This window comes from Rattus norvegicus, chromosome 4, assembly GCF_021556685.1.
Source record: "Rattus norvegicus strain SHRSP/BbbUtx chromosome 4, alternate assembly SHRSP_T2T, whole genome shotgun sequence".
In the NCBI taxonomy this organism is placed as follows: domain Eukaryota; kingdom Metazoa; phylum Chordata; class Mammalia; order Rodentia; family Muridae; genus Rattus; species Rattus norvegicus.
The window spans coordinates 91,975,355-91,990,146 of record NC_141537.1 but is presented as its reverse complement, the minus strand read 5'-3'; the positions used below and the strand labels follow the sequence as shown (position 1 = coordinate 91,990,146).

At 37.6% G+C, this 14,792-nt stretch overlaps 1 protein-coding gene across 3 annotated transcripts in view; it reads right to left on the bottom strand.

Moving 5' to 3' along the window:
- Ccser1 (coiled-coil serine-rich protein 1) overlaps positions 1-14,792 on the bottom strand; it is a 1,234,532-nt gene that overhangs the window by 408,553 nt on the left and 811,187 nt on the right. For all 3 annotated transcript variants that reach the window (NM_001443688.1, XM_087658738.1, XM_087658739.1), the window contains 1 exon segment: positions 14,077-14,121. In NM_001443688.1, coding sequence (NP_001430617.1) covers positions 14,077-14,121 — 45 coding nt within the window.

Genomic DNA, 14,792 nt, shown 5'->3' with positions numbered 1-14,792 from the left:
TTAGAGAACAACCAATAAAATAAATTATTTCTCATTTTCCAATGACCAAAAAAGTTCACTTCTGAAAAAAATGGACTTTGACATTATTACTTTTTTTGCTTTAAAGAAGATTCATTTATCTCATCACTCAATCCTTAAACAAAACAAAATGACACTTGTAGATATGTCATTTCAGTCCATGATAGCCTCACTCTACACAAGACCTCTGGTTTCATTTGAAATAGTTATAACCTTCCTAGGCAGTTGGTCCCATGGAATGAATTTGAGCTTTCCCTGAGTCTCCATGCTGGACTTGGTCAGTGGGTAAGGGTCAACCTTCACTGCTCCTTGTCCTACATCAGTAGCCACAGACATTTAAGAGAGGGAATCTAAACAGTGAGTGCTTGGAAGAACTTTGCTCCTGGGTAAGTTCCTTCACAGAGCTGAAAGACCATGGGCTCCTGAATCTGAACCTTCTCTCTCAGCCTCTTTTTCTTTATTGTAGAAGTTTACCCATAAGCAGCAACCTTGGGTAGCAAGCAGCAGTCTGGTTAGTAGTTTAGGGAGAAGAAAACATAAGAAGGTTTGAAACCAGGAGAAAAGAGAAACTAGTTATAACTCTAACGCAAGGGGCTTTATACCACCTTTGGGATTCTGCTGGATTAGTCGGCTTCCTCATAGAAAACAGATATAAATATCTGTAAAGATGGGCAACTGACCCAGAGTTGTATGGTTTTTGACTGGCATTTTCTTTGCTTTGAGTCACTTTTAAGAACTTTTCTTCTATTCCTCTGATTGGATTGCCTTGTCTGGCATAGTGGGAGAATATAAACCTCAGCCTGCAGTGACTCTTGCCTCAGTGAGTTGATAGGGGAGCTGGCCTCCCCATTCTCAGAGGAGAGAGGGAGAAGGAGAGAGGCTGTGTACGAGGGGGACTGAGAGGACATGGAACCTGTCATTGGGATATAAAGTGAATAAATAAATAAGAAACATTTAATTATTTTGTGTTGCATATGAGAGAAATTAGAAGATAGTAAATTCTAAAGTAGGCAGATAGGCAGGGACTTTCAATTTCATCCAAAATGGCCAACATTATGGTTCTTGTCCTTGCCCTTTTGGTGGTATTTTTTTTCCTGGGAATGGTTTTACCATGTGGTGATTTTAAACTTTCTTGTCTTAAAATACCAAATAATATTTCTGCTTTTACTTAAGTAGAAGGAATGGCAAAATGCATTCTAAGTTTATGACATACCACAACAAATAGAGTCTAAAATACCTAGATTCTCCAAGAACTTGGATAGATATTTGCTCTATAACCTCCCTCGTAGGAATTATGTTCCTCTGTTCTGTGGAGTGTTACTTTCACTTTTTAAAGAAATTTATTAGAGATGTGCCATTTTATTTGGTTTTTAACTAAGAATAGATTTTTTTCATATAGTATATAATGATTATCTTTCCTTTTTCTACTGGTAGTTTGCTCTGACTGCTAACCTTTTGCCTTTTAATCCTTAGTAAGCAAAGAAATAATCCTAAGAAAAGGATCCTAGATAGCATCTTAAATTTTTCCAACTATCTTCAAGTTTTTAATGGGCAAGATGAATGAAGAATAAAGAGAAGATATGAGGTTCTCTTTGTCTCTTTGCATCCTCTCAATCCATCTAACCATGTCCTCAGAAATGCATGATAGAGAATCAGAGAGCATCTAGCCCTAGGAGGCTGTCTAATGGAAGATACATTTAGTGCTGAAAGCAGCCATTTGTATTCTTTAAAGCACACACTAATTTCTGATGGCAAGGAGGCAACTATTCACAATAGGGGCCTAAAGATCCCCTCTGGAAACCCCCAACTCTACTCATGGGTGTTTGAAGTCCATTTATAGCTGCCTGTGCTACCTGTATTTCTAGTCAAATTTCCCCAGCTGGTAACATCTGATAATCTAATATGTTCAGGTCGGTAAGGAGTTAAGCAACTGGGAGAGAGGAGGCAGGCTTTCAAAAGCAGCTTAAAACTTTCAAACATTCAATCCTCAAACTTCTTGTCACTGCGTAGTTAAAAATAAGTCAGCACAAGATAGCTTATTGCTGACTCAAAGCCAAAGGGAAACTGACATTAAAGAACATGGTGAGATATTTCCTTTCCTAAGCTCCTATGCTAGGATGAGGGCCTTAACAGATCGAAAAGATAAAACCCACAGTAATAGAAGGGAGAACATTGCTTCCTTTTTGGATGACCAAAGTCAGAGGTTAAGTTTCAGTTCCTTGCCCAAGGTTGACTCCTCCCAGACAGATCATGGCTTCAATGGCCAGTCAATAAAAGCTACAATCAAGAAAGAATTGAAGCAGCTGAAGGGGGTTGCAACCCCATAAGAACAACAATACCAAGCCACCAGAGCTCCCAGGGACTAAACCACTACCCAAAGACTACACATGGGCAGACCCATGACTCCAGCTGCATATGTAGCAGAGGATGGCCTTGTTGGGCACCAATGAGATGAGAATCCTTTGGTCTTGTCAAGGTCCCACTCCTCCAGTTAGGGGTGGGTGGATGGGTGGGGAAATATCCTCATAGAAGGGGAGGGGGAATGGGATAGGGAGTCCCTGGACAGGAAACCTGGAAAGGTGATATCATTTGAAATTAAATTTAAAAATTTTAATTAAAAAAAAGCTACAAACAGTAGGTTCTCTGCTCTTGTATCCTCATTTTTATGCTTCTGACAATCAATCCTAAGCTTTACTTGTCTTCTGTTTGCATCTATGTCTGGGAAGGCATTGTAGGGGATCACTGGAAAGCTCAGGTCTCTGCACTGAAGGGTCCAGGGGATTCTCCAGTTCTCTGCTAGCATTTTCTGTGGCAATGCCTATAAATATGGTGATGCCCCGAGAAACAGGCATAATGAGATGCAAGAAACACAGCTTTTAAATGTTGAACCAAGGGGGTTGGGGATTTAGCTCAGTGGTAGAGCGCTTGCCTAGGAAGCACAAGGCCCTGGGTTCAGTCCCCAGCTCCAAAAAAAAAAAAGAACCAAAAAAAAATGTTGAACCAAAGAGTGACATCCTTTCTTCTGTAGTCAGTGACCAAAGAGATCTCACATGTGCTCTATTAACATCACAAGGCAGGATAATGCAAAGCTGAGACCCTAGCTTTAAACATTTGGTCTTTTGAAAGACATTTATAATTAAAGTCTAGTAATTCCAGAACATGCTATACTTGAGGAGTAATCAGCCCTTAGTATTGGCAATGATGAATATTAAGAGATGTTATAAGAATGGCCACTGATTCAGTATAAATGATGCCTGTTATTAGAAAAATTTTGTGCACTCATAGAGAGAGGTTCATGCTCAGAGCAATCACCATGTGAAATTGCAGCAAGAGTGCAATGAGAAGTCATAGAACAATGGCAATGACCCTTTAATGCTGGCTTTAAACTAATATATTTTCCTTGTTAAAACCACCCAATTGTGCCATTTTACTATGGCAGCCTCAATGGACAGAGTACACAGTAGAAGTTTTTCTTAGGCTAATAGTTTGAACAAATTTAATATAAGCATCTCTATAAAATGTTGAGATTTCTTAGAATAAAAAGAAACATGGTGATAGTCAGAGGGAGCTCTCCCTTCTTAGAGGATAAGGAGATGGGGGATGGGAAGAAGAGCTATGCGAGGCAGAGATTGGAAAGAGAAGGGGCAGATATTAAGATGTAAAATGAATAAATGAAGTAATGGATTAATGAATGAAAATATAGATATTCTGCTATTGATATCTGATTCCCTAAATAGCTAGCACATGGGTGACATAGTGATCACCTAGAGGAGGTTTAGCATTTAGCATGTGGTGCTATGCTCAAGTTATTGACAAAACTAATCAAAGATGTTCATTTTACATCAGGCTAATTGGGGACATAGAATAGATAAATGTCAACATGATTTGTGGTTAGGATAAAAATGAAATGAACATACAGCAAATATGAAAGCTGAAAAGGGGATAAAAAGAGTTAAAGGGCTGTTTTCCAATGGATGGGAAGATCAGGTCTTCAGAGGAGTAAAGCAATGTATTTGCATCCAAAGGAATTTAATACATTATTAACAAAGCCAAGAATTAAATCTTCACACACAGGGCTTACTTATTCTACGTCAGGAAACAAAGAAAATAGAAACAATATTATCCCGCTAAGTTATACATAATATCAAAATAATAATAATAAACATGCTGTATTTTCAAGTGGCAAGTAGCTTCAACTTGAAATGACCAAGTGAAGAACGGTGTTTGTCATTGTTGACACCTAAATATATTCTTCCCTGATGAAGTCTGAACCAGTTCATCCAGATGGCTAACTATAATCACCTTTAGCACTCTAGATAGACTTTCGATACACTGACTAAATTCCCCACTCAGAAACCTAACAATACTTTAAGCATTCTTTATTACTGCTTTTGGGTCCTACTGAATTTAGCTTTCTTTGCTTAATCAATGATTTAGAATTTTGTTTTGTTTTTTCCACTTGTGACATTTTCTGAGGTCAATGGTCAACTATCATGCTGTTAATGAAGAATACGCTTAGAACCCATGCCTCAAACCCTTCTATTTGATGTTTTCCTCTGGTCTTTCAATTCTCCAAGACAGTGAGGTAAATCTAGTAGAGCCTAAGTTATCACTGCCTTTCAACAGCAAACCTCCAATTGCTCCATGGATTGAAGATGCTTTTTGTAATCAGCAAAAAAGTTGTCTTCTATTGAAACCCTGCTCTGTCACTTGAAACTTCACTGTTGGCCTGATATATGACCCTCCTTATGATTCTAGTCTAATGCTCAGGACACAGAAACTATTGCCAGATTGATATCCTTTAGATAACTGAACTTTGATGACCCTTCAAAAAGCTGCTAAGGTTCCCCACACAGAGTTTCAATTTGTAAAGGAAATTATTTGTTTGTTCTCCTGTTTGGTCTTTTAGGTCAAATTCCTGCTTTTGTTGCATGTCAACTCATATACATCATTCAAAATGAAATAATTCCACCCAGTACAATGTGAAACTGTTGTATAATTTTCAGGAACATATTTATCTGAACATAACTTTAATTTTTGCCTAAAAATGAGAATTGAAATTATTGCTTAAGTTTGTTGTAAATGATGTTATATGTGTATGACCAAATGTATGCTTGTGGGTATGTTTATGTATGTGTCCGTGTGTCTGCTGTGTGTGTGTGTGTGTGTGTGTGTGTGTGTGTGAGATAGAAAGAGAGAGAGAGAGAGAGAGAGAGAGAGAGGGAGAGAGAGAGAGAGAGAGAGAGAGAGAGAGAGAGAGAGAGAGAGAGAGAGAGAGGTTTCTTATGCTTGAAGTTCTTAGCCATGCCTAGGCCATTTTGAATTATTGTCTTTATTTTGGTTAAGTAATGATAGTTTTCTGAAACCACAGTGATCAGCATCCTGGAATTGCTTTCCTGCATTCCTATCACTGCCCCTGAAGACTGAGATAGTGGCTGGCCATGTGCAATTGCACACCATCACTTTTCATTCATTTTCTCACTAACCACCATTCTTCATTGACTCCTAGAAATGGCCATTCTTATACCCAAAAGAATCTTTCAAACAGCTTTCCTGCCCTTACTTCTATCTATAAGCATCCCTAGTTGGTAAGCAGAGAATTCTGATTCTTAAAAGGATACCTACTGCCTTTCACCCAAACAATTGTCCACATTGTTGTCTGTCTTCACTTCTCCCTTACTTGTTTAAGATGCTTTTCTCCTCTCATGAGATGATTTTTTGACAGCTTCCCCCCTCCATCTTTTTGTTTCTCATGGAAATACTTCTCTGTCACTGTTTTTGCACACTTTGTAATTAGTCAGACCCTGATTTGTGACACTTCTTGTTTTCTGCCTGATATATCACTAAAATTGTGTCTGTGGCTTCTTATACTTTTGATGACTATAGCTATTTTAAGTTTACTTTGTCTTGATGGATATATTCTTTTGCTTGGTTTCTTTGAATGTCATTGAAGAAAAAAACAGAAAAGTACTTCGAGGTCCAGAGTGAAAATACCTGCAAGATATGGAAAGTATATGTGGCTCAAACCTCATCAACCCAGAGACTTTAGATTTTGCCCTCTAAATCATGGTCTTCAGAAAAATGAAGCTCTATTCTGTTCTATAATAGGAAGAAGGGGATGAAGGAATTGATTAGATTAGTTGCTAAATTCCACATAGGTTTGGATGACTTACTTGGAATTTGTCATCTCAAACCCAATTTAAAGTATGAAAATCCTCTTTGAGGGGTATGCTTTGTTTCAGATACCCTGCTTCTAGTGGCTTAGATAAGTCCATGTGGATAATAAAAAATCCTAGTGGGTAAAGTTATTGGTTGCTTTCCACAATCTGATGGTAAGGCAAAGGTCTTTTTGCTGAAGACAATTCCCACATTATCGTGTACAGAACAGCCATGCTGGTGCCCAGCTAGAAGCTTTACCGCTATTGATTAGCATTCATGTGCTGGAGGGTACTCAGAATACTACCTGAGGAAAAGGGTAATCATCACTCTCACCCAGCTACAAACGAGCAGCAAAACAACAACAAGATACTTTGGTGGGACAGTGCCAAAAATGTAGAAGAAATAAACCAGATTTTTAATGATTATCCTTTTGATGAGCTAGAACCCACATAAGTAGCCAAGAACATATCACTATATAGGTCCAGGGAAAATCCTACCACTAATATTCTTCTAAAGGAACATACCAGTAGAAAGGCTCCCAATGACTTATCACTATACCCATAGATCTGTGACCCGCTCAAGGCTCAACACAAAATCTTCTTGGAGCAGATGAAAATAACACATGAATCCAAAGCTAGACAAGTACAGAGAGTAAAAGGCTTTCGAGCACTCAGTTGTAACGGGCTGTTTCCATCCAATTCTTCCCCTTGAAGCTCAGTGATTTATGCTGAAGAGGGAGGTAGAAAGATTGTAAGAGCCAGAGGTGGTAGATGACCCAAGGAAACAATGTCTTCTATATGTAACAAGACTGATACACAGACAAGTGAGGCCGCATGTACAAGATTTACACAGATTAATGTAACATGAAACTACTAAAAACAAGATCCCACTCTGAACCAAGAGTAATTTATACTGATAATTTCAGAGAAATGTAAAATCCATTTTGCCCAAATAAAGTGTCACTGGATATTTCAACCAAACTCTAGGGAAGCCATAATTCTAAATACCATGTTGATTAGTGAGCATAATTACTTCTCAGTCCTTTTTTAAAAAAATTCAAACTCAAGGAGAATGTGGGTGTTTTATATTTTACCAAATCCAAATTAAAGTCAAGCCACAAATCTGGTATATTTTACTGGCAAGAGTGATGAACCATTAAAAAGAAATCTAGTTTTAAAAACTGGAAAGACAGCAGCTGAAGAGATAACTCAGAAGTTAAGAGCACTTACTGATCTCTCAGAAAACCCAAGCTGAGGTCAAGACGGTTTAGCGGGTGAGAGTTTTTGACATCAGAATTATTTTAGCCATAGCACGATGTGGTAGAAAATCAAATTCCATAGCCTGTTCTCAGACATGTATCATAGCATGCATAGTCCGACACAGATGTAAACACATACATACTAAATAAATAAATGTAATTTTAAAACTGTAAAATTTTACCATATTATTAGCATTAGATAATAAGGAGAACATGAAACGTAAGCAAGTTCACATTACTGAAACACAAGTACTTCACATACTATGAAGACCAATACCACTAGTCTATACCACAAATGTCATTGCTTAGTTTTTAGTGTCTGCAAGCCATTTTCTCCTATTTTTTAGCCATGTTAATAGAAAATAATTAGGACAAATGTATAAATATAAAGACTAATCTTGAAGGTTTTTTGCAGTAGGTTTCTTCAAAAACAGAGCTACTAAAGACATATGTAAGTAGTTACAAAGTGGTACAAAATCACCTTACATCTTAATAGAAAACTAAAAGCTATATCCAAGGCTTAGAGTTCGTTGAGTAAAAGAGAAAAGAAAGAGTGTAAGAATCAGATGTTGTAACTGACCACAAGGTACAACAGTGCAGCTTATCCTAATAACAGACAGAGGATGAGACATCATTTATAAAACCTGTGCAAGAACACCACAGACCAGAACCCAGAGGGTGACAAGACTCATGGAACTTGATAACTGCTCGCTGCAGGGAGAGGGAAAATTGGTTTGCCCTGGTAAGTTGACCATCCTCCAATGAAAGGGCAGACATCCAAGAGTATTTGGGCAGAATTGGTCTTGATACAAAAAGAACAAAACAAACCACCCTAAGACTACAAGAACTGAGTGGATATCACAGTGAGGGTAAGTCTTGGAAGAGGTCAGGAAGGGATCAATAAGATCGAAACATGTATGAAATTCTCAAAGAGCTAAGAAAGTTATATTTTCTTTCTTTAGTTAAAAATTACATAAAATATCAGATTTTGAGGACACTGATGCCCTGACACATGGGCTGACACTTATTTCTATAACTTCCCATCATTTTGCTCTGTTGTTAGAAGTCATAAGTTTATTCTTTTACACTATTGCAAATGAATCTTTCCATTGTGCCTGACAGACATTTAAGAAATGGCAAAAAATATATAACAGTTTAAAAACACCTGGTAATGCATTATCTGCAAAGCATTAAAACACAAATGAAAATAAGTATAGGATTTTTTCATACCACTTAAAGTCATACAGACAAATTATTTCAACATTTAGAAAAGAATTTATTTAATTTTCTGAATTTCTTCCTCTGGTATCCAAGGACAGAGTGATTTTTAATTTAAACTAGAAATGTGTAATTTTTCAAGACATTAACAATGCAAAGCTATGTAAGCCTAATGACACAGACATTCAAGATATAATGAAATAATTACATTCAGGAGGATATTTCATGCTTAAATAATACTCACCATAAGTAGAATGCAACAGGAGAATGTATACTTACAAACTATAATGACTCTTAAAATGGCAGAAGAATACACCCCCCGAAAAACCCTGATAATATATAACACTTTAAATTTGTCTGGTATTTTAATAATATCAGCATAAAAGTTTTCTGAGAGAACTGATTCACCTCTATTTTTATTTGTGAAAACAAACTAAGGCTTTTGAATGAACTGTAAATTCCACTGGATGGAGGAACACAGTTCATAACCATGTGGAAATCATTGTTATGGAGTCACATTTTATATATTCTCAAAACCTTTATTTCACAATAAGAGCACTCCCAATGATTACATGAAGAATACACGCATGTAATGCTGTATCTTTACAGTAACAACATGTAAAGATGCGGTTACATTGACAATATTATGCATATATTATCTTTTAAAAATATACTCTATGGTACATGCACTCTGCTACTACTCATCCCATGTCCTCTGGAAATATAACCAGTTTGTAGTGTATAATTGGTACAAGAAGTAGTGTGTGAATGAGAATCTCTGAAGAGGTGGAGTGTCTACAAAGGCCAGTTGACTGACTAAAACTTCAAAGACTGGGGAAGAAATGGTCGCTTCATGTTTAGAGGCTAACTGCTATTTATCTTGGCCTGTCTTTAGCCACTAAAGAATCCTTCTTTTCCTCCATCACTCCAAGACTGACCTAATCATCTGATGACCAGTAAAAACTTTTGATTGCTTTTGCTTAACAAAATCCTACTTATACAACAACCAGAGGACTAAGATATTTGAGGGCTATAGATGCTATTTCTGTGCTGTGTGGGAAGTCCAGACTTACTGTTTCTACCAATGTATTTGAAAGCACCTTGATGTATGACTTTCTTCCTTCTGTTAGTATAAAATGTTCATGAAACTGAATCTGAGCTGGAAGAGGGAATCTGAGGTAACCAAAATCTGTGTTTCTGGGACATGGTCACTCATGTCTGTGTTGTGTTTCTGGGACATGGTCACTCATGTCTGTGTTTCTGGGACATGGTCACTCGTGTCTGTGTTTCTGGGACATGGTCACTCGTGTCTGTGTTTCTGGGACATGGTCACTCGTGTCTGTGTTTCTGGGACATGGTCACTCGTGTCTGTGTTTCTGGGACATGGTCACTCGTGTCTGTGTTTCTGGGACATGGTCACTCGTGTCTGTGTTTCTGGGACATGGTCACTCGTGTCTGTGTTTCTGGGACATGGTCACTCGTGTCTGTGTTTCTGGGACATGGTCACTCCTGTCTGTGTTTTTGGGACATGGTCACTCATGTCTGTGTTTCTGGGACATGGTCACTCATGTCTGTGTTTCTGGGACATGGTCACTCGTGTCTGTGTGTGTTTCTGGGACATGGTCACTCGTGTCTGTGTTTCTGGGACATGGTCACTCGTGTCTGTGTTTCTGGGACATGGTCACTCGTGTCTGTGTTTCTGGGACATGGTCACTTGTGTCTGTGTGTGTTTCTAGGACATGGTCACTCGTGTCTGTGTGTGTTTCTGGGACATGGTCACTCGTGTCTGTGTGTGTTTCTGGGACATGGTCACTCGTGTCTGTGTGTGTTTCTGGGACATGGTCACTCGTGTCTACCCCGAGAGGGAGTCATGTCTCTTTCCCTGTGAAGTGAGAAATGGGGATTTTCGCATGAACTGAGCAGTGCCCAAATCTGTCCTTCCTGTCTGATTGTTAACTTTGCAGCAGGATTCTCCACTTATCTAAATAGCACTCTACTGCCTCGTTCAATTTCCCATGCATGCTCAAAAGGTTGTCGTTAACTCACAAAATGAATAGAATGATTTCAAGTAATATTTCTTAAACCTTCTAATAAATATTTGCCGATTGGTCCTTTGTATTGCATCCATCAACACCTATTGGGAATGTCCGTCATTTGAACTTGGAAAAAGTAATTCATCTTAAGCAGCACTATTGTAGGTAAATCTTTATCAATCATGATGGGCTCACAGTGAGAAAATTTGTAGGTCATTGAAAACACCCATGCCAATTTAACTGTTCAGAGACAACAGTGCATTTCTTTCTATCTTGTGCGCATTATAGAATAGTCAAGAGTAATCAGGGAGACTCATGTCACTTATTATAGTCTAGAGAGATGGCAGTTGAATCTTTGTTTACAGATGAGCTACCACAGACTGGGCAAAGTGGTTTCCACCACACGTTGTCTCTGTCTCCAGCTGCTCTAAAATTAGTTATCATAAGACAACACTTTCTAACTCACTGGAGTGGTTACATAAAACTGAAGGCTTCAGATTACCAAGGGACACCCCAACAGTAAATAAAGATGTTACTTTGAATTTTAATTGCCCACATTTGTTTTCTATGCCATGTGCAGAGAAAAGAGAGGGTCAAATGGAGAAGTCATTATTGAGCTAGTATTGATTTGATGATTAAATTTTCTTCACAGTTATTAGAGACCACAGGAGACCACAGTTTAATGTTTAATTCACTCTTTCATGCATATATACATGTGTATATATATTATATACATAGTATATGCTTTATACACATATTATTAAATTTTTCTGTGAGCCATAAAATATTTGTAAGGCAATATATTTTAATTTAAAGTGCACCACTGACATATTTCTTAGATATAATTACATTTATAGGAAAAATAAAATAAGAGGCATTGAGAAAATTGGAAACAAACTTTAATGAGAATTCTTTTTCAGTAAGGATCAACATTTTGTTTTTAGAGGGGTATTAATTTTAAAAATAATGTTTCTTGATGAAATGAATATTGTTTACCATGACTTAACAAAATTACCCTACCAATGCCAGGATTTAATGTTATTTCTCCATACTATGTCCCTGAGAGCATCGAGCAATGATGGAGGACCTGCAGCAGTGCTGCTCATGGGGACCCATCACATAGGAGTCAACACAGTTTAGTGCTTCTGAAGAAAGAAGTCACTGCACCTAGAAGAGTCTCTGATGTCTTTCTCAGGAGCCATGGCCCCACGCAGTCATGCTGGAAGACAGGTCAGATACCTGCTGAGCCATCTTGATGGATTGTTCTTACTCAACTTTAAATATCTGATTCTTGTTTTGTTTGTATAGAGACTTTGTTTAAGAGAATCTTTGATAATTTCATTGAATATGTTTTAATTCTATGCATTAGTTAATTGTATATTGTCATTAAAGCTCTAAAAGCCAGGATAATGATTTTGCTTTCTTTAAAATTGTGTCCTCTTTCTCGTGTGTGTGTGTGTGTGTGTGTGTGTGTGTGTGTTGTATATGGGTGTTTTGTTTTTCTGTATGCTTGTGTATTACAGGCATGCAATGTCTGTGGATACAGGACAGAAAAAGGAATCAGATTCTCTGGTACTAGTGTTACAGCTAGCTTAAGATACTATGTGAATGATGGGAACTGAACTTTGCTCTTCTCTTAGAACAGTAAGTGCTCTTAAGTGCCAAACTATCTCTGCAGCCGTTATCTTTCTTTTTTTATTAACTACAATTATTTAATGGTTCACAACACTTAGATTGTTAGTAAAATTTGAATTTGATTAGGATTTGATAAAATGTCACATAACCCTGCCTATTTTTCTCCTTTAGAACTTCAAAGTAATAAAAGAACTGAGAATTCATAATGCTTGAGAGTAAATACTTTTTTATTTAAATTTTTATACAATATATTATGATCATGACTTTTCCTTACTAACCACCTCCTGGATCCTACCACTTACCTACTGAGTCAACTCCCTTCATATTTATCTCCTCTCTCTCTCTCTCAAAAATTAAAATCAAAACAAACAAAACAGACAAAATATCAAAAAAAACTCAAAAAAAAGAACCAAAAAAAAAACTCAACTGAAACAAAAAGTACATCTAGTGTGTTCTGTGTTGACCATCTATTCCTGACTATGGAGCCTGGACAAATTATGGTTAACATACCCAGTGACACTCCAGTGGACAAAATTGATGTTTTCCTTTCCCCTCAATTATCAATTGCAAATAGCTTTTATGTTGGGGTGGGAATTTGTGTACACTTTCCATTTGCAGCAATGGAATTTGAGTTACATGAGTCTGCAGGCCCACACATGCTGCCTACTCTTCTGTGAGTACATATGTGCATCAGTCCTATTGTGTCTGGAGTCTCGGTTCTTACATCATGAAAAATGCCTAAAGAATGCATCTATATTTCACCCTCTACAGTTGTTTCTCTGATGTGAGCCACTAAGAAAAACTCTTCCTTTGGAAAAAACAAGAGTAAGGGAGGGGGGATTCTAAATAATAAGCAGAAAGGGAAAATACCCATGAAGAAATTAGGATAAGGAGGAAAGGATCAAGTGGTATAAAAAAAGTCCATTTGTAGAGAAAGAAAAAACAAGTGATGGGATAAAGGATTTTTTTCTTATTTTGAAACAGAAAAAGACCTCTAGTTTGCCAATAATTTGTTAGACAATTTCACAGAAAATAATAATAAATTTTTTACGAAGAAATTACTGACTTATTGAATCAAATATTCTGTCCTTGCCATGACTCCCATCGACTTAGAATTCAGAATCAAACCTTTGTACATCAAGAACAGAGAAGGTCAGCAGTTGGAGTAACCCATTGATTAGAAGATAAAAGCATTCATGACATGATGCCATATTGCCATATTACTACAGTGTGAATCCACTTGGTTTATAAAGAGAAATCTGTGTTTATTAAAGCGATTTGAGAACTTTGGTGTGACCAGAACAACCACACATCAGCTTCGTGCATATCCCATCCTGACATGAATTCTGCTAATTCCACAGTCAGCAGTTTAAATATTATGCTGCAAATTTTGCTGAAAAGCTTTTCTGAGCTCTCTGAGGAACATGCTGCTGCCAAAACCCGTTTCAATAGAAACACTTCCTCACCAAGATGAACAGTATTTTGTTCAACTTCAAAGAAGTAAACATATATGATTACTTACACAAATAATACTTTTATTTAAATATATGTATAATATGAATGAATGGTAATATGTGAGAAAATATATACATACATATATGTATATATACTGCTACATATATGTATATATGTGTCCATGTATTTACATATATGTTCACATATATATTTACAATACCAATGTCCTTATTCATTAACACAATGCCACCACAATCATGTTCTCTTCTTCCCTCTCCTGTTCCCCTTATACTTTCTTACCTCTCTCCCTCCTTGTACAGCCTCCAGTCTTTTCAGGCTTAAACCCTGGAAGAAATGAAATATATATAATACATAACTATACACATGGAATCAGCTCAGAATCAGTATTACCACAAGAACAGTACACTAAAGGAAAGTACTCTGGATTAAGTGCTCACAAAGAAATTTCCTTCTCTAGTGTTAGGAGTGTTTTCCATAGAAGAAAATGTTCTCTTTCTCTTCTAGCCCCAGGTGCTCCAGGAGCTACAGGTTACTGTGCAGACATGGCCAAGTCCAAGAACCACACCACATACAACAAGTTCTACAAATGGCACAGAAATGGCATCAAGAAACCCTGGTCACAAAGATATGAATCTCTTAAAGGGGTTGACTCCAAGTTCCTGAGAAACATGCTTTGCCAAGAAGTACAATAAGAAAGGCCTGAAGAAGATGCAGACCAACAATGCAAAGGCAGTGAATGCACGAGTAGAGGCTATCAAGACCCTTGTGAAGCTTCAGGCCATCAAGTCCAAGATGTCAAAGGGCCCCAGCCACAAACTCAGCTGTCTGACTTTCATTGCTCACACCAAACTTGGGAAGAGGATTCGAAACTACACGGCCAAAGGTCGGAGGCTCTGCCAACCAAAGCCCACGGTTCAAACCAAGGCAGGACAAAGTTCAAGCTAAGGCTCAGGCTTCAGCTCCAGCTCAGGATTCCAAAGGTGCCCAGGCCCCTC